This window comes from Aegilops tauschii, chromosome 1 (genome assembly GCF_002575655.3).
Source record: "Aegilops tauschii subsp. strangulata cultivar AL8/78 chromosome 1, Aet v6.0, whole genome shotgun sequence".
NCBI lineage: Eukaryota > Viridiplantae > Streptophyta > Magnoliopsida > Poales > Poaceae > Aegilops > Aegilops tauschii.
This window is the reverse complement of record NC_053035.3, coordinates 112,354,508-112,374,757: the sequence shown is the minus strand read 5'-3', so window position 1 is coordinate 112,374,757 and position 20,250 is coordinate 112,354,508. Positions and strand designations below refer to the sequence as shown.

Below are 20,250 nucleotides of genomic sequence, written 5' to 3'. Positions count from 1 at the left end.
CCCTCCGTCCCACATAATATAAGAGCGTTACTAGTATGGGACGGAGGGAGCACCTTTTAGGCATCGTTCAAAAAATGAATCAGGATCAGCAAGCTGGTTATGGTCTATCTAGTGTTCCTGCACCTCCATGAATGGTCAATTTTCTGTCAAATTCGTGAGGAATTGTTTTTGGCTGAAAATTAAGTCCATGTGTTCCAAATAGGTAGTTAACACTTCTTGAATATGCTGACAAACATCTAACAGATCATCATAGGGAGTATAATTCAAAGAACAAAACATATATCAGAACATGAATGCAATTAAGGGCTTGTCGGAAACAACAATACATGGTATGGACAAGCAACAGACATCTCTTTTCCCCAGGTCAACATGTTTTTACCAACTTCCTTAGTGACACAGAAACAATGCAGTCCAGTTCACCTCCCTTCAGTGTTCATCAGCTGCGAGAAGGCATCGTTGGTCGACATCTGAGAGTAATCCATGTTCGTGCGGCCTTCGTCTGCTTCGTCTGCGGTACCGATCTCCAGAGAGCCCATCCTTCTGGCGCCTGAAGGAAGTTCAGAGATCTGATTCATGCTGTCCACATTGGAGATGTCCGGGCCGGCCTCCTGCAGCTGGAGCACAAACTCCAGATTCCACAGGACATCACCCATGGTAGGGCGGTCGACGCCGTAATCCGCAAGACACTTCTCGACCGTCTCACCGTACTTCCTCAATGACTCTGGCCTGATTGTCCCAGCGATCCGTTGATCGACGATCTGACCAAGCTCTCCCCTCTTCTGCCACTTGATTGCCCATTCTGCAAGGTTGATCATGTCTCTTGGAAGCGTCGGGTCGATGACTGGCCTCGCGCAGATCACCTCCAGCAAGACCACGCCGAATGAGTACACATCCGACTTGTCGGTCAGCTTCTGCCTCCGGTAGTACTCAGGGTCAAGATACCCGAAGCTCCCTTTCACCGCAGTGCTAACATGTGTCTGATCCAACTCAGGTCCCGTCTTCGAGAGACCGAAATCAGAAACCTTGGCCATGAGATTTTCGTCGAGGAGAATGTTTGCCGACTTGACATCACGATGGATGATCGACTTTGCAAAACCTGTGTGCAGGTAGTGGAGCCCCCTTGCAGCCCCTATGCAGATTTCCACTCTTTTCTTCCAGCTGAGGGGAGGCATGTCACTGCCATACAGGTGACTCTTCAGCGTACCTTTCTCCATGTACTCATACACCAAGATCATCTCGTTCTGCTCATCGCAATATCCGATGAGCGACACGAGGTGACGGTGTCGCAGCCCCGACAGCAACTCGATCTCTGTCCGGAATTCTTTGAGCCCTTGGTGGGACTTCTGGTTGCCCCGCTTGACTGCGACTTTGGTGCTGTCCTGCAGAACTGCTTTGTATACCTTCCCAAACCCCCCAACTCCGACAACCATCTGCTCGTCGAAGTGTTTTGTTGCCACTTGCAGCAAAGCAAAAGGTATTCGGTAGCTTACATCACTGTTTGTCCCAGATGTATGAGTGGTCCGGCTGGTTGTTCGGGTACCTATGCTAAGGAAGCTAAGGCCATTGAGGGTAAGTGGTGACCAAGAACTTGAAGGTCGACTTGTCGGTGCCCGCCGCGGCTTCTTCTCCTTCTTCTTTCTTCTGAGGACAAAGCAGAGAATAATAGCAATGCTAACAGCACCAACACCTCCGAGAACAGGGCCCAATATGATAGCCAGTTTCCTTTTTGGCGTTGCTGGTGGCCACACAACATAAATAGTGCCAGTACTGATGTTCATCTTCATGATCTCCAGGCCGTTCAAGATGCCATCTAGTGCCACATTGTTCAAGCTGGAAGGCCCAATGCCGACACTTAGCTTACCAGAAGGATTGCTTGACTTCAAGACAAATTCCGTGTAGTATGGCACAGCCAAGGTACCAAAAACTTTTTCAGAGAGGTCAAGATTTTCTAACGCTAACCCGCCATCCACATAAATATCAAAGTAGAGGGAATATGCTGCCTTGCTCACTATGTCACAAAAATGGAACCGGATCAGATAGCTCGAACGACCGTCAACATCAAATTGCCATGTCATGTTGGACGCTGGGCTGGTTCTATTTTGCACAGCCAACCGCCTTGCAGTGTTGTACACACTGTCCGGTGCATCCTCCTTGGTTGCAGCTCCTTTCTGATAATTCAGCCTCCCTTGGTAAGCAAACAGTTCAGTGGTAGTGGAATTTATGAAGAAGTTCTGGTCAGTATCCCATGAACGCGAGAGTGTGTCATTGACAACGGTCACCTCCCGTCCACCCACATTAATCCTGTAGAATGTCTGAAATGACTGTGTTGCAAGGCCGAGATACTGGCCGGAGGGATTCACAGTTTGCGCTGAATCCTGTATCAGGTCATCAGGAACAGATATTACTTCAATAGCATTGATGAAAGATGTGCTGTTTCCCAGAGGCACAAATGAGAGAATTAGCATATCCTCGGTAATATTCAGCGAATACTCCCTGACCAACGGTGAGGAATTGCTCGGCGGAGTGAAATTGTCCAGTAACACAACATGCTGGGTGGACACTTTGAACTTTGCCGCGGCAAGATCATAGCTCTGGTATCTGAAACCGAAGAAGTGTAGCCGGACAAAATGCCGGCCACGGCTCTTCATGTTGAAGGAGTAGGACGACGGCACAATGAATATCCTTGCAGTTTGATACAGCACAGGATTGTCAGAACTTATGACTGCATCCGGCAAGGTGTTTGCAGGGACGCTGTGATGTGATGTCAATATAGTCGAGCCGGAATTGTCTGCTTTGAAGACCCTCCCATCGTGGAGATTAGCGTCGACCGTGGAGCCGCAGTTGATGAGGTAGTTGTCTGCAGGGGAGAATTCAGCAGCATTGCAGGTACCAAGAAGAACCCAGAGGGTCCCAAGAAGGAGCAGAGCTGTCTTTTGCCCGGTAGTGGTGCCCATGATGAATCCAAACAGAAACTGGGGCTACAGGGACACAAGAACCCTGAATTGAACAAAGATGCAGCCAGCCAGCAAGGAAAAGGGGGGAGCTAGAACAGCTGAAGAGAGTAGAGATGATGAATCTCTTCCAGAGTCCAAGGCATGCAGTCCCTCAAAACTGATGTCATCTCAGGCAGCAAGAGCACTCGGAAATTGAAGCAATAGAAGGTGTGAACAGGCTTAGATTTTCTGTGTCTTGGTCGGCAGGAGGAGGAGCCACCAGAAAGAAACCTTGCTTATCAGGCAAGCAAGAACCTTATCAAGCACACCCGCAGCATCGCTCCATCCACCGCGAACTGGATCTGCACAATAGTCCCACAAGACAAAATCAGTATCATCTCCAACATGCAGGAGCCCGGAAAAACAGAATAAAATCCCTCGAGTGAAATCAACCCAATCCCCCAGCTGACACGAGGGGCTACCTTTGCAGTGCAGGCCTCCCAGTCCCAGCAGCTGAAATTCTGAATCGCCTCTTGCCTCCGCCCAAACAAGCTGCCTCGCCCCCGCAAGAACTTCAGCCAGGCGGTTGGGAAAGCGGAGGATCCAGAGCCAGAGCCAGAACCGGTCTTTTCTTGAAGCCAGCCAAGAAGAGGGATGGGCTGATGGAGCACAGGTGGAACGGAACTGGCGGAGAAGCGGACAACGGCACGCCGCCGCCGCTTTAACTTTTGGGCGAAGCGGACAAAGGAATGGCAATCCGAATGCTCGGCTGGATGGGGATTTTGGAAGGAGCGATGGTGATGGCGATGGTGGCCCGGAGGTTAGGTTGGCGAGATTTTGAGCACAGTCTTCTTGGGTCCGGGAGGAAGAAAGGGTCCTCGCGGGTGAGAACGGCAGGCGGGTTTGGACGTTTTCTGGCTCCTGCTGGGGTAGGAGCGGGTCATTAATTGGGGGCGGCCCCGCGGGGCAGAGGGGGGAAATTTGGTGGGAAGATGAATTGAAGAGGCGTGAGTGCGTGAGCTGGGCGTGGGCCCACGGGGTCGCGAGGTGTGGACGAGAAGACTGGAAACGGGATTACGAGAGGCCGCTCTGCTCCAAATGGCGGGCAGAGCTGCGTCGACGCTGTTTATGCCTTTTGGAAGTCTCGGGATACTTTTGAAAAACATGATTCTGAAAACTTAAACAATGTGTTGAAAATATTAGAGCAACTCCAACGGGCCGATCCAAACGGACGGCGCATTTGTTCGCTTGTTGTCCGTTTGGGTCGACCGCTCGCTCGGCGTCCACCCAGTTTTGCATTTGAGTCGGCAGTGCGCCCAATGCGCCGACCCATTTCATGTCCACATTCAATTTAAAAATAAAGGTCTACGGCCACAGATCATGCCAACGGCCATAGATCGTGCCGGCACACATGGTCATCGCGGCCACGTGGTCATGCCAGCACGCAAGCCGGCATACAAAAAAGAAAGGCGCTCACGGCCATGAGATCACTCGTCGGTGAACTTGAGCATGTCGGCCTGCATCTTCTCGAACCACGGCCTCTTCCTTGGCGACACGATGTTGAGATCCACCTTCATGATCTCCACCCCGGTCATCATGCTCGCGAGAGCCACTTCTTTTGCCTTGGTCTTGGCGTTGGTGGCCTCGATCTCTAGCATCTTGGCTTGCTTCTCCGCCTCCAGCTCAAGCATCTTGGCTTGCTTCTCCGCCTCCAGCTCGAGCATCTTGGCTTGAGTCTTCGAGTCCATCTCAAGCCTCCTCCTTTGGATCTCCATGAAGGCGTTCATTTGCTCTTCCTCGAAGCGTCGGCGCTCCTTCTTCCTTGAGTTCTTCTTGTTCATCATGCCCTCCACGCTTGCGATCAAGGCGTTGGATGCCGCATCCCGCTTGTCCTCCTTCTTGGAGTTGGTCGTCCGGGAACTCGTGGTCGAGTGCGAAGCCGTCCAGGTCCATGTCGATCTGATAACGCATGAAGGTCATCTGATCAGGATCATAGCCAGCGGCCGGCGTGAACGCCCCGCGGCCGTCCTGGCTTTGTGTCTCGTCGAGATCGTAGCCAGCGGCCGGCGCACCGCCCTCGAAGATGAGGTTCTGCATGTAGTCCTCGTCGACGGCGAACAACATTCCCTCGAACAGGTTGCGGGCGTCCGGGAGCACGCCGCCCGGCGTCTGCCGCGCGCGTTTCCTCACGCCTCCGGATGACGAGCCACCGGGCACCGGGGTGGCGTTTTGGTTTTTGAGGTAGAGTATTCAACCCAAATTTATTGATTCGACACAAGGGGAGCCAAAGAATATTCTCAAGTATTAGCAATTGAGTTGTCAATTCAACCACACCTGAAAGACTTAATATCTGCAGCAAAGTATTTAGTAGCAAAGTAGTATGAAAGTAACGGTAACAGTGGCAAAAGTAACAGTAGCAGTTTTGTAGTAATTGCAACAGTGGCAACGGAAAAGTAACTAAGCAAAGGTCAATATGTGAAAAGCTCATATGCATTGGATCAGTGATGGAAATTATGTCGGATGCGATTCCTCATGCAACAGTTATAATATAGGGTGACACAGAACTAGCTCCAGTCCATCAATGTAATGTAGGCATGTATTCCGAATATAGTCATACGTGTTTATGGAAAAAAACTTGCATGACATCTTTTGTCCTACCCTCCCGTGGCAGCGGGGTCCTATTGGAAACTAAGGGATATTAAGGCCTCCTTTTAGTAGAGTACCGGACCAAAGCATTAACACTTAGTGAATACATGAACTCCTCAAACTACGGTCATCACCGGGAGTGGTCCCGATTATTGTCACTTCGGGGTTACCGGATCATAACACATAGTAGGTGACTATTTACTTGCAAAATAGGATCAAGACCTCACATATATTCATGAAAACATAATAGGTTCAGATCTGAAATCATGGCACTCGGGCCCTAGTGACAAGTATTAAGCATAGCAAAGTCATATCAACATCAATCTCAAAACATAATGGATACTAGGGATCAAACCCTAACAAAACTAACTTGATTACATGATAAATCTCATCCAACCCATCACCGTCCAACAAGCCTACGATGGAATTACTCACGCACGACGGTGAGCATCGTGAAATTGGTGATGGAGGATGGTTGATGATGACGACGGCGACGGATTCCCCTCTCCGGAGCCCCGAACGGACTCCAGATCAGCCCCCCCGAGAGAGATTAGGGCTTGGCGGCGGCTCCGTATCGTAAAACGCGATGAATCCTTCTCCCTGATTTTTTTTCTTCCCGAACATGAATATATAGAGTTGGAGTTGACGTTGGTGGAGCCTCAGGGGGCCCACAAGGCAGGGGGCGCCCCCCAGGGGGGTGGGCGCGCCCTCCACCCTTGTGGACAGGGTGTGGGCCCCCTGGTGTTGATTCTTTCGCCAGTATTTTTTATTAATTCCAAAAATATTCTCCATGAAGTTTCAGGTCATTCCGAGAACTTTTATTTCTACACAAAAATAACACCATGGCAATTCTGCTGAAAACAACGTCAGTCCAGGTTAGTTCCATTCAAATCATGCAAGTTAGAGTCCAAAACAAGGGCAAAAGTGTTTGGAAAAGTAGATACGTTGGAGACATATCAACTCCACCAAGCTTAAACCTTTGCTTGTCCTCAAGCATTTCAGTTGACAAACTAAAAGTGATAAAGAAAAACTTTTACAAACTCTGTTTGCTCTTGTTGTTGTAAATATGTAAAGCCAGCATTCAAGTTTTCAGCAAAGATTATGAACTAACCATATTCACAATAACACTTAGGTCTCATGTTTACTCATATCAATGGCATAATCAACTAGCGAGCAACAATAATAAATTTTGGATGACAACACTTTCTCAAAACAATCATAATATGATATAACATGATGGTATCTCGCTAGCCCTTTCTGAGACCGCAAAACATAAATGCAGAGCACCTCTGAAGATCAAGGACTGACTAGACATTGTAATTCATGGTAAAAGAGATCCAGTCATAGTCATACACAATGTAAATTAATAGCAATGCATGCAAATGATAGCGGTGCTCTCCAACTGGTGCTTTTTAATAAGAGGGTGATGACTCAACATAAAAGTAAATAGAAAGGCCCTTCGCAGAGGGAAGTAGGGATTTGTAGAGGTGCCAGAGCTCGAGTTTTGAAATAGAGATAAAAAATATTTTGAGTGGCATACTTTCATTGTCAACATAACAACCGAGAGGTCTCGATATCTTCCATGCTACACACATTATAGGCGGTTCCCAAGTAGAATGGTAAAGTTTATACTCCCCCACCACCAACAAGCATCAATCCATGGCTTGCCCGAAACAACGGGTGCCTCCAACTAACAACAGTCCTGGGGGAGTTTTGTTTGCAATTATTTTGATTTGGTTTGAGCTTGGGATTGGGCATCCCGGTTACTGGCCATTTTCTCATGAATGAGGAGCGGAGTTCACTCCTCGTGAGAATAACCCACCTAGAATGGAAGATATAGACAACCCTAGTTGACACATGAGCTATTCGAGCATACAAAACAGAATTTCATTTGAAGGATTAGAGTTTGGCACATACAAATTTACTTGGAACGACAGGTAGATACCGCATATAGGAAGGTATGGTGGACTCATATGGAATAACTTTGGGATTTATGGAAGTGGATGCACAAGCAGAGTTCCCGCTTAGTACAAGTGAAGGCTAGAAAGAGACTGGGAAGCGACCAACTAGAGAGTGACAACAGTCATGAACATGCGTTAAAATTAATCAACACTGTGTGCAGGCATGAGTAGGATATAATTCACCATGAACATAAATATCGTGGAGGCTATGTTGATTTTGTTTCAACTACATGCGTGAACATGTGCCAAGTCAAGCCACTCGAATTGTTCAAAGGAGGATACCACCCTATCATACCACATCACAACCATTTTAATAACATGTTGGCACGCAAGGTAAACCATTATAAACTCCTAGCAAATTAAGCATGTCATGAGCAACTATAATCTCTAATTGTCATTGCAAACATGTTTCATTCATAATAGTCTGAATCAGGAACGATGAACTAATCATATTTACAAAACAAGATAGGTCGAGTTCATACCAGCTTCTCTCATCTCAATCAGTCCATCATATATCGTCATTATTGCCTTTCACTTGCACGATCGAATGGTGTGGATAATAATAATAGTGCACGTGCATTGCACTAAGCTGGAATCTGCAAGCATTTAATACACATGAGAAGACAAGGTAATATGGGCTCTTTGTTAAATCAACAATAATGCATATAAGAGCCACTTCAACATTTTCATCATGGTCTTCTCCTCTCGACCCCCAAAGAAAAGAAAGGAAATAAAACTATTTACACGGGAGAGCTCCCAACAAGCAAAAGAAGAACGAGAAATCTTTTTGGGTTTTCTTTTAGTTATTACTACTTCACGCATGGAAAGTAAACTAGCTAAAAACTACAACTAATTTTTTTCTTAAGGTTTTTCAAACACACAAGAAGAAGGCTTAAAACAGAAAATAAACTAGCATGGATAGTACAATAAAAAAGTATGAGCACCGACAACTGGCATGAGTGTGTGAACATGAATGTAATGTCGGTGAGAAATACGTACTCCCCAAGCTTAGGCTTTTGGACTAAGTTGGTCTAGGGCCACGGGTCGAAGCTACTCTCTCTGGTGTACGGAGGAGTGTCCTCTGGGTGCCACTGGTTGGTGATCTCCTTCGGATCCCACTGATAAACAGACTGTCGATAAGGGTCAAGTGGTGGCTCAGGTTCAGGCTCTGGAACTTGTGCCAGACTCCAGTATGCATAAATGGCCTCTGGCAAGATGAGGTACGTGCCTGAAAGTATATTAAACAGAGAGGGTGCAGGCAAGGTAATAACCTCACAGTGAGTTTTACCAGATATCAAACTATACTTAAGTAGTTTCTTCTTACTTTTAACAATAAAATCATGTGCTACCATACTCCTATAATCTAGAAAAACAGGGGGGCAGTGATGACCCACAAGTATAGGGGATCTATCGTAGTCCTTTTGATAAGTAAGAGTGTCGAACCCAATGAGGAGCAGAAGGAAATGATAAGCAGTTTTCAGCAAGGTATTCTCTGCAAGCACTGAAATTATCAGTAACATATAGTTTTGTGATAAGGTAATTTGTAACGAGTAACAAGTAATGAAAGTAAACAAGGTGCAGCAAGATGGCCCAATCCTTTTTATAGCAAAGGACAAGCCTGGACAAACTCTTATATAGAGAAAAGTGCTCCCGAGGACACATGGGAATTATCGTCAAGCTAGTTTTCATCACGCTCATATGATTCACGTTCGTTACTTTGATAATTTGGTATGTGGGTGGACCGGTGCTGGGTGCTGTCCTTTCTTGGACAAGCATCCCACTTATGATTAACCCCTATTGCAAGCATCCGCAACTACAAAAGAAGTATTAAGGTAAACCTAACCATAGCATGAAACATATGGATCCAAATCAGCCCCTTACAAAGCAACTCATAAACTAGGGTTTAAGCTTCTGTCACTCTAGTAACCCATCATCTACTTATTACCTCCCAATGCCTTCCTCTAGGCCCAAATAATGGCGAAGTGTCATGTAGTCGACGTTCACATAACACCACTAGAGGAAAGACAACATACATCTCATCAAAATATCGAACGAATACCAAATTCACATGACTACTTATAGCAAGACTTCTCCCATGTCCTCAGGAACAAACGTAACTACTCACAAATCATATTCATGTTCATAATCAGAGGGGTATTAATATGCATAAAGGATCTGAACATATGATCTTCCACCAAATAAACCAACTAGCATCAACTACAAGGAGTAATCAACACTACTAGCAACCCACAGGTACCAATCTGAGGCTTTGGGACAAAGATTGGATACAAGAGATGAACTAGGGTTTGAGAGGAGATGGTGCTGGTGAAGATGTTGATGGAGATTGACCCCCTCCTGATGAGAGGATCGTTGGTGATGACAATGGCGATGATTTCCCCCTCCCGGAGGGATGTTTCCCCGGTAGAACAGCTCTGCTAGAGCCCTAGATTGGTTCCGCCAAGGTTCCGCCTCGTGGCGGCGGAGTTTCTTCCCGAAAGCTTGCTTATGATTTTTTCCAGGGTAAAAGACTTCATATAGCAGAAGATGGGCACTGGAGGCCTGCCAGGGGGCCCACGAGGCAGGGGCGCGCCCAGGGGGTAGGGCGCGCCCCCCACCCTCGTGGCCAGGGTGTGGGCCCCCTCTGGTACTTTCTTCGCTCAGTATTTTTTATTAATTCCAAAAATGACTTCCGTGAAGTTTCGGGACTTTTGGAGCTTTGCAGAATAGGTCTCTAATATTTGCTCCTTTTCCAGCCCAGAATTCCAGCTGCCGGCATTCTCCCTCTTCATGTAAACCTTGTAAAATAAGAGAGAATAGGCATAAGTATTGTGACATAGCGTGTAATAACAGCCCATAATGCAATAAATATCGATATAAAAGCATGATGCAAAATGGACGTATCAACTCCCCCAAGCTTAGACCTCGCTTGTCCTCAAGCGGAAGCGATAACGATGAATATGTCCACATGTTTAGAGATAGAGGTGTCGATAAAATAAAATACGGACTTGAGGGCATCATGATCATTCTTATAACAGCAACATATATGGATATTGTCATATGATTTCTTATGCTCAAGTAATAATCTATTCACAATGTAAAGTATGAATCAGAAACTTCATTGAGAACCAACAAACTAAAATCTCAGTCATTGAAGCAATTGGAATTTATCATAACATCGGAAAGAGCCAATATAAGAGCTTTTCAGCAAGTCCACATACTCAACTATCATTTAGTCTTTCACAATTGCTAACACTCACGCAATACTTATGGTTATGGAGTTTTAATCGGACACAGAGAAAGATAGGGGCTTATAGTGTTGCCTCCCAACCTTTTACCTCAAGGGTAATGTCAACAATAATAATTCATGCTAACTTACATCCAATTGGATATATATATATCAGGATCTTTCCAACACAATGTGCTTGCCAAAGGATAAAATGTAAAAAGGAAAGGTGAAGATCACCATGACTCTTGCATAAGGTAGAAGTAAAAGATAGGCCCTTCTTAGAGGGAATTAGAGGTTGTCATGTGCTTTTAGGGTTGGATGCACGAAATCTTAATGCAAAAGAACGTCACTTTATATTGCCAGTTGTGATATGAACCTTTATTATGCAGTCCGTCGCTTTTATTGCTTCCATATCACAAGATCGTATAAAGTTTATTTTCTCCACACTAATAGATCATACATATTTAGAAAGCAATTTTTATTGCAAGCAACATGACAACTTACTTGAAGGATCTTACTCAATCCATAGGTAGATATGGTGGACTCTCATGGCAAAACTGGGTTTAAGGATATTCGGAAGCACAAGTAGTATCTCTACTTGGTGCAAAGAATTTGGCTAGCATGAGGGGGAAAGGCAAGCTCAACATGCTGGATGATCCATGACAATATACTTTATTTCGGATATAAGAAAACATAACCCATTACGTTGTCTTCCTTGTCCAACATCAACTCTTTAGCATGTCATACTTTAATGAGTGCTCACAATCATAAAAGATGTCCAAGATAGTATATTTATATGTGAAAACCTCTCTTCCTTTATTACTTCCTATTAATTGCAACGATGACCAAAACTATGTTTGTCAACTCTCAACAACTTTTATTCATCATACTCTTTATATGTGAAGTCATTACTCTCCATAAGATCAATATGATCTCTTTACTTCTTTTTATTCTTTCTCTTTTCTTTTATTCCCTCGAGATCATAGCAAAATAATCAAGCCCTTGACTCAACACTAATCTTTATTATATATGGCTCATGGACTCGATTACATAGAAGGATCATAAAGCAAAACTCAAAGCTAAATCACACTAAAACTTTATTCTACTAGATCAAGATATTACCAAAAGGATCAAACTAAGAAAAACGGTAAAGATAGGAGTGTGATGGTGATACGATACCGGGGCACCTCCCCCAAGCTTGGCAGTTGCCAAGGGGAGTGCCCATACCCATGTGATTATATCTCCTTCCTCAGAAGTGGTGGTGATAGGGTTGTTGATGATGTAGGCTTGTCGTCCATCTTCCAGGCATAGGCTCACCATCATAGAAGGATGATCGAGTCTCCGGGATCCTTAAATCTGCAGCCAAACTCATCCTCTTGAATCTATATTCATACTCACAGTTTTGGTTTTGCAGGTCATAGATCTGGGCTTGGAGGTGCTCGATTTTCTCGTGAAGCTTGAAGATGGCCTCCCCAATGTCCTTGGCATCCAGCTTGTGGTTGTTGGTGAACTCCGTGATCATTATGTGATTGGAGTCAAGTCCGCGCTCCACCATCTCCTGACACTTGAAAACTTGTTGCTCCATTGCCTCGAGCCTTGTCTCCACGCTTCCGGTCCTCCTTGGTCCCTCAACATCGCGGATGTGCAGCAACCCCTCACGCATCTCAATGGTTTGAGGATGTTGCAGCACTTCCGCGAGGTAGGGGTTGATGACCTTCTCGAAGAACTTGTCCTTGGGGGCACTTGGAGACGTCATGGTGATCTAGATCTGTCGAAAAAACAGCTCGAAACAAGAACAGAGGATAATTGCATGGTACGGTGGTCAAAACCTTCGGGGGATTATATAATGAATTTTTACCGACCAAAAGAAGTATCGTGCAAGAAAACGGAATCCGGAGGGCACACGAGGTGCCCACGAGCAGGGGGGCGCGCCCAGGGGGTAGGGCGCGCCCTCCACCCTCGTGGACTCCTCGTGTCCTTCCCGGACTACTTCTTATTTTCCTATTTTTCTAAATATTCCAAAATGGAGAAAAATTGCCATTAGAACTGTTTTGGAGTCTGTTTACTTACCGTACCACGTACCTATTCCTTTTCGGAGTCTGAAACGTTCTGGAAAGTGTCCCTTATGTATTCCTCCGGGGTTACGATTTCTATAATATTAGTTTCAACATTTATGGGACTACCTGAGATATATTGTTTGATTCTTTGACCGTTCACCACCTTCGGATTTGTGCCTTCGAAGTTGTTGATTTTTATGGCATCGGAATGATAGACCTCCTCGATAACGTAAGGACCTTCCCATTTAGAGAGAAGTTTTCCTGCAAAAAATCTTAAACGAGAGTTGAATAGCAAGACATAATCACCTACATTAAACTCACGCTCTTTATCCTTTTGTCATGCCATCTTTTAACTTTCTCTTTAAATAGTTTGGCATTCTCATAGGCTTGAGTTCTCCATTCATCAAGTGAGCGAATGTCAAATAACCTCTTCTCACTGGCAAGTTTGAAATCATAATTGAGCTCTTTAATGGCCCAATATGCCTTATGTTCTAGTTCGAGAGGTAAGTGACATGCTTTTCCATAAACCATTTTATACGGAGACATACCCATAGGATTTTTATATGCAGTTCTATAGGCCCATAATGCATCATCAAGTTTCTTGGACCAATTATTTCTAGACCTATTAACAGTCTTTTGCAAAATTAATTTGAGCTCTCTATTACTCAATTCTACTTGACCACTAGATTGTGGGTGATACGGAGATGCAATTCTATGATTAACATCATACTTAGCAAGCATTTTACGAAAAGCACCATGAATAAAATGTGAACCACCATCAGTCATTAAATATCTAGGGACTCCAAACCTCGGAAAAATAACTTCTTTAAGCATCTTAATGGAGGTGTTATGATCAGCACTACTAGTTGGAATAGCTTCTACCCACTTAGTAACGTAATCAACAGCAACTAAAATATGTGTATACCCATTAGAGGAAGGAAACAGTCCCATATAATCAAAGCCCCAAACATCAAATGGTTCAATAACAAGTGAATAATTCATAGGCATTTCTTGACGTCTACTAATATTACCAATTCTTTGACATTCATCACAAGATAAGACAAACTTACGGGCATCTTTGAAGAGAGTAGGCCAATAAAAACCGGATTGCAATACCTTATGTGCAGTTCTATCTCCAGCGTGGTGTCCTCCATAAGCTTCGGAGTGACACTTGCGTAGGATCTGTTCCTGTTCATGCTCAGGTATACAACGTCTAATAACACCATCTACTCCTTCTTTATAAAGGTGTGGGTCATCCCAGAAGTAATGTCTTAAATCATAGAAAAACTTTTTCTTTTGCTGGTATGTGAAACTAGGTGGTATAAATTTAGCAACAATGTAATTAGTATAATCAGCATACCATGGAGCAGTACGAGAAGCATTTATGACATTTAGTTGTTCATCAGGAAAGCTATCATCAATAGGTAGTGGGTCATTAAGAACATTCTCTAACCTAGACATGTTGTCTGCAATGGGGTTCTCAGCTCCCTTTCTATCAATAATATGCAAATCAAATTCTTGCAGCAAGAGAACCCATCTAATGAGTCTAGGTTTAGCATCTTTCTTTTCCATAAGATATTTAATAGCAGCGTGATCAGTGTGAATAGTTACTTTAGAATCAACAATATAAGGTCTAACTTATCACAAGCAAATACAATTGCTAAGAATTCTTTTTCAGTAGTAGCATAATTCTTCTGGGCACTGTCTAGAGTTTTACTAGCATATTGAATAACATTTAATTTTTTATCAACTCTTTGTCCTAGAACAGCACCTACAGCATAATCACTAGCATCACACATGATTTCAAAGGGTAAATTCCAATCAGGTGGCTGAACAATAGGTCCAGAAATTAATGCTTTCTTAAGTATTTCAAATGCTTCCACACAATCATCATCAAAGACAAAAGGTATATCTTTTTGTAATAGGTTAGTCAGAGGCCGAGAAATTTTTGAGAAGTCCTCAATGAACCTCCTATAAAAACCGGCATGACCAAGGATACTTATTATACCTTTGATGTCCTTGGGACACGACATCTTTTCAATGGCATCAACTTTAGCTTTATTAACTTCAATACCTCTTTCCGAAATTTTATGCCCCAAGACAATGCCTTCATTAACCATAAAGTGGCATTTCTCCCAATTCAAGACAAGATTAGTTTCTTCACATCTCTGCAAAACTCGATCAAGGTTGCTCAAGCAATCATCAAAAGAGGATCCATAAACAGAGAAATCATCCATGAAAACCTCACAAATCTTTTCACAAAAGTCAGAGAATATAGCCATCATGCATCTGTGAAAGGTAGCAGGTGCATTGCATAAACCAAAAGGCATACGTCTATAAGCAAAGGTACCGAAAGGGCAAGTAAAAGTGGTCTTTTCTTGATCCTCAGCTGACACAGGTATTTGAGAGAAACCAGAGTAACCATCTAGAAAGCAAAAATGTGTATGTTTGGATAATCTTTCTAGTATTTGATCAATGAAAGGCAAAGGGTAATGATCTTTTTTAGTAGCTTTATTTAATTTGCGGAAATCAATTACCATCCTATAACCTGTAATAATTCTTTGCGGAATCAATTCATCTTTATCATTAGGAACGACAGTAATACCTCCCTTCTTAGGGACACAATGGACAGGACTTACCCACTGATTATCAGCAACGGGATACATTATACATGCTTCAAGGAGCTTTAATATTTCCTTTCTTACCACTTCTTTCATCTTAGGATTTAGCCGTCGTTGGTGATCAATAACTGGTTTGGCGTCTTTCTCCAAATTTATTTTGTGTTGACATAGAGTGGGACTAATGCCCTTAAGATCATCAAGAGTATATCCAATAGCAGCACGGTGCTTCTTCAGAGTTTTCAATAATTTCTCTTCTTCATGCTCTGAAAGGTTAGCACTAATAATAACAGGATATATCTTTTTTTCATCAAGATAAGCATATTTGAGAGTATCAGGTAACGGTTTAAGCTCAAACACTGGATCACCCTTGGGTGGAGGAGGATCCCCTAGGTTTTCAACAGGCAAGTTGTGTTTCAGAATATGTCCCTCTTTAAAGAATACTTCATCTATTTCCCTTCTTTCATTCATAAACGTATCATTTTCATGGTCTAGCAAATATTGTTCTAAAGGATCACTAGGAGGCACGGCAATAGAAGCAAGAACAATAATTTCATCTTTACTAGGCAATTCCTCATCACGGGGTTGTCTACTAAATTTAGCAAAATTAAACTCATGAGACATATCACACAAACCAATAGTAACAACATCCTTTTCGCAGTCTATCCTAGCATTAACAGTGTTCAAGAAGGGTCTACCAAATATAATGGGACAAAAGCTATCTTGTGGGGAACCAAGAACAAGAAAATCAGCAGGATATTTAACCTTCCCACACAAGACTTCAACATCTCTAACAATCCCAATCGGTGAAATAGTATCTCTATTGGCAAGCTTAATGGTAACATCGATATCTTCTATCTCAGCAGGTGCAATATCATGCATAATTTCTTCGTATAAAGAATGAGGTATTGCACTAGCACTAGCACCCATATCACACAAGCCATGATAACAATGATCTACTATTTTAACAGAAATAACAGGCATGCCTACCACAGGTCTATGTTTATCTTTAGCACCAGGTTTGGCAATTCTAGCAGTTTCATCACAGAAGTAAATAACATGCCCATCAATATTATCAGCCAAGAGATCTTTAACCATAGCAATTTTAGGTTCAACTTTAACTTGCTCAGGGGGTTTGTGTGTCCTAATATTACTTTTGTTGACTACAGTTGAAGCTTTATGATGATCCTTTATTCTAACAGGGAAAGGTGGGTTCTCAACATAAGCAGTAGGAACAACAGGATCATCATAAGTGATAGTCTTTTCTTCAACTTTAATAGGTGCAACTACTTTTACTTCAATGGGAGGATTATATTTAAACCACTTCTCCTTAGGGAGATCAACATGAGTAGCAAAGGATTCACAGAAAGAAACTACTATCTCAGAGTCAAGTCCATATTTAGTGCTAAATTCACGGAAAACATCGGTATCCATAAAAGATTTAACACAATCAAACTTAGGTGTTATACCTGACTCCTTACCTTCGTCGAGATCCCAATCTTTAGAGTTGCGTTTATATCTTTCCAATAAATCCCATTTGAATTCAATAGTCTTCATCATAAAAGAGCCAGTACAAGAAGTATCGAGCATGGAGCGATTATTGATAGAGAGCCGAGCATAAATTTTTTGAATAATCATTTCTCTTGAGAGCTCATGATTGGGGCATGAATATAACATTGACTTAAGCCTCCCCCAAGCTCGAGCGATGCTTTCTCCTTCACGAGGCCAAAAATTATATATATAATTACGATCACGATGAACAAGATGCATAGGATAAAACTTCTGATGAAATTCCAATTTCAATCGGTTGTAATTCCATGATCCCATATCATCACATAGCCTAAACCAGGTCAATGCCTCTCCCTTCAAAGATAAAGGGAAGTCCTTCTTCTTGATAACATCCTCGGGCATGCCTGCAAGCTTAAATAATCCACAAACTTCATCCACATAGATTAGGTGCAAATCGGGATGTAATGTTCCATCTCCTGTAAAAGGATTAGCTAGCAGTTTCTCTATCATACCCGAAGGAATTTCAAAGTAAACATTTTCAGTAGGTTCAGTAGGTTGAGGAGAAACTCTTTGCTCTACTTGTCGGGGTGAAGATACCCCGAACAAGCCCCTCAAAGGATTATGTTCCATAGTAACAAGTGACAGAAAATTTCAGCACACTATATAAAATTTTCCTTACCAAATTCCACCTACCAAAGGCGCTTCACTCCCCGGCAAAGGTGCCAGAAAAGAGTCTTGATGACCCACAAGTATAGGGGATCTATCATAGTCCTTTCGATAAGTAAGAGTGTCGAACCCAACGAGGAGCAGAAGGAAATGATAAGCGGTTTTCAGCAAGGTATTCTCTGCAAGCACTGAAATTATCGGTAACAGATAGTTTTGTGATAAGGTAATTTGTAACGGGTAACAAGTAATGAAAGTAAACAAGGTGCAGCAAGATGGCCCAATCCTTTTTGTAGCAAAGGACAAGCCTGGACAAACTCTTATATAGAGAAAAGCGCTCCCGAGGACACATGGGAATTATCGTCAAGCTAGTTTTCATCACGCTCATATGATTCGCGTTTGTTACTTTGATAATTTGGTATGTGGGTGGACCGGTGCTTGGGTGCTGTCCTTTCTTGGACAAGCATCCCACTTATGATTAACCCCTATTGCAAGCATCCGCAACTACAAAAGAAGTATTAAGGTAAACCTAACCATAGCATGAAACATATGGATCCAAATCAGCCCCTTACGAAGCAACTCATAAACTAGGGTTTAAGCTTCTGTCACTCTAGCAACCCATCATCTACTTATTACCTCCCAATGCCTTCCTCTAGGCCCAAATAATGGCGAAGTGTCATGTAGTCGACGTTCACATAACACCACTAGAGGAAAGACAACATACATCTCATCAAAATATCGAACGAATACCAAATTCACATGACTACTTATAGCAAGACTTCTCCCATGTCCTCAGGAACAAACGTAACTACTCACAAATCATATTCATGTTCATAATCAGAGGGGTATTAATATGCATAAAGGATCTGAACATATGATCTTCCACCAAATAAACCAACTAGCATCAACTACAAGGAGTAATCAACACTACTAGCAACCCACAGGTACCAATCTGAGGCTTTGGGACAAAGATTGGATACAAGAGATGAACTAGGGTTTGAGAGGAGATGGTGCTGGTGAAGATGTTGATGGAGATTGACCCCCTCCTGATGAGAGGATCGTTGGTGATGACGTTGACGATGATTTCCCCCTCCCGGAGGGATGTTTCCCCGACAGAACAGCTCTGCCAGAGCCCTAGATTGGTTCCGCCAAGGTTCCACCTCGTGGCGGCGGAGTTTCTTCCCGAAAGCTTGCTTATGATTTTTTCCAGGGTAAAAGACTTCATATAGCAGAAGATGGGCACCAGAGGCCTGCCAGGGGGCCCACGAGGCAGGGGGCGCGCCCCCCACCCTCGTGGCCAGGGTGTGGGCCCCCTCTGGTACTTTCTTCGCTCAGTATTTTTTATTAATTCCAAAAATGACTTCCGTGAAGTTTTAGGACTTTTGGAGCTGTGCAGAATAGGTCTCTAATATTTGCTCCTTTTCCAGCCTAGAATTCCAGCTGCCGACATTCTCCCTCTTCATGTAAACCTTGCAAAATAAGAGAGAATAGGCATAAGTATTGTGACATAACATGTAATAAATGCCCATAATGCAATAAATATCGATATAAAAGCATGATGCAAAATGGACGTATCAGGCAGCAACTTTTCCTCTTTCTCATAATGCCTAATAGGCATCTCAAAGTGTGCAGCAAGGCGCGAAGCAAAGATGCCACTGAAGATGGGGCCCTTTGTACGGTTCAGACTTAATCGTTTAGCAATAATAGCGCCTAAACTGAAAGTTGTATCATGAAACAAAGCATGGCGCAAAATAACAATATCAGGAGCACTAAGATTTCCACTGTTTCCGCGACCAATCAAGCATCTACTAGAAAATATTGCAAAGTAACGTAGAACAGGAAAATGTATACTAGTAATTCTAGCATCTGAAACTTTCCTCGTTTCCCCTACAACAATTTTATCAATAAATTCCTCCACATCATTACGGTGTGGTTCCTCGATGCTGCCTACAAAGGATATCTTGCAGCCCGACAAAAATCACAAAGTGACATCTCCTTAAACTCATCATATAAATGAAACTCCACTGAAGGTGGTGATTTCTTAGCATGAAAATAAAAATTTTGTACGAAAATATTAGTGAGTAGGAGATACTGTTCACGCTGGTCGTGGAGGAAGTCGGTAAGGTCTGCATTCTCAGCCAAGTGACAAAAATCATCATAAATTTCCGCGGCTCTCAACTCATCGCAAGGCCATTCACATGGCCGAACCTCCGCGGTGCGAGGATGATTGTATTTGGGCTTTTTGTTCTCTTCATTTTGCTTATCCTTCGAGCTTCGGCTCGAAGAACCTCTCAACAATCTCTTCAACATTTTCTCCCTCTGAAAATTTCTGTAAGTTTTAGTGACTCAAAATAAAAGTGAACCAAACTCAACAAGATTGATAGCAACTACTCCCACAAGTGCCTAGAGACTATATCATGCATTAGAACTACTTGGGACCATATAAATTTGACATGCAAGCTCAAGAACAGGGTCACCTAAGCAGCAAAAAATTGCAATAAATAAAGCACTAGAACAAAAACTAATTGGACCCATTGGAGTCACATACTGAAGAACAATCCCCCAAAACAGTTTTGTGAATGGAGCTTTGAGCAAGGAGATCGAAAATGGCAGCAAGATGAGCTACAACACGGGTTT

At 43.3% G+C, this 20,250-nt stretch overlaps 1 protein-coding gene across 1 annotated transcript; it reads right to left on the bottom strand.

Moving 5' to 3' along the window:
- Positions 1 to 280: 280 nt before the first annotated feature.
- On the bottom strand, positions 281 to 3,815 carry LOC109736678 (receptor-like protein kinase HERK 1). The gene is made up of 2 exons (XM_020295885.4): positions 3,416 to 3,815; positions 281 to 3,295 (listed from the first exon to the last, which is right to left on the bottom strand). Exon 2 carries the CDS (start codon positions 2,952 to 2,954, stop codon positions 417 to 419), a length of 2,538 nt encoding a protein of 845 aa, XP_020151474.1. The 5' UTR covers positions 2,955 to 3,295; positions 3,416 to 3,815; the 3' UTR covers positions 281 to 416.
- Positions 3,816 to 20,250: the final 16,435 nt, after the last annotated feature.

Bases quoted from the DNA above. Each gene is read 5' to 3' on its own strand.
- LOC109736678 (XM_020295885.4), bottom strand. From the start codon at position 2,954: ATGGGCACCACTACCGGGCAAAAGACAGCTCTGCTCCTTCTTGGGACC.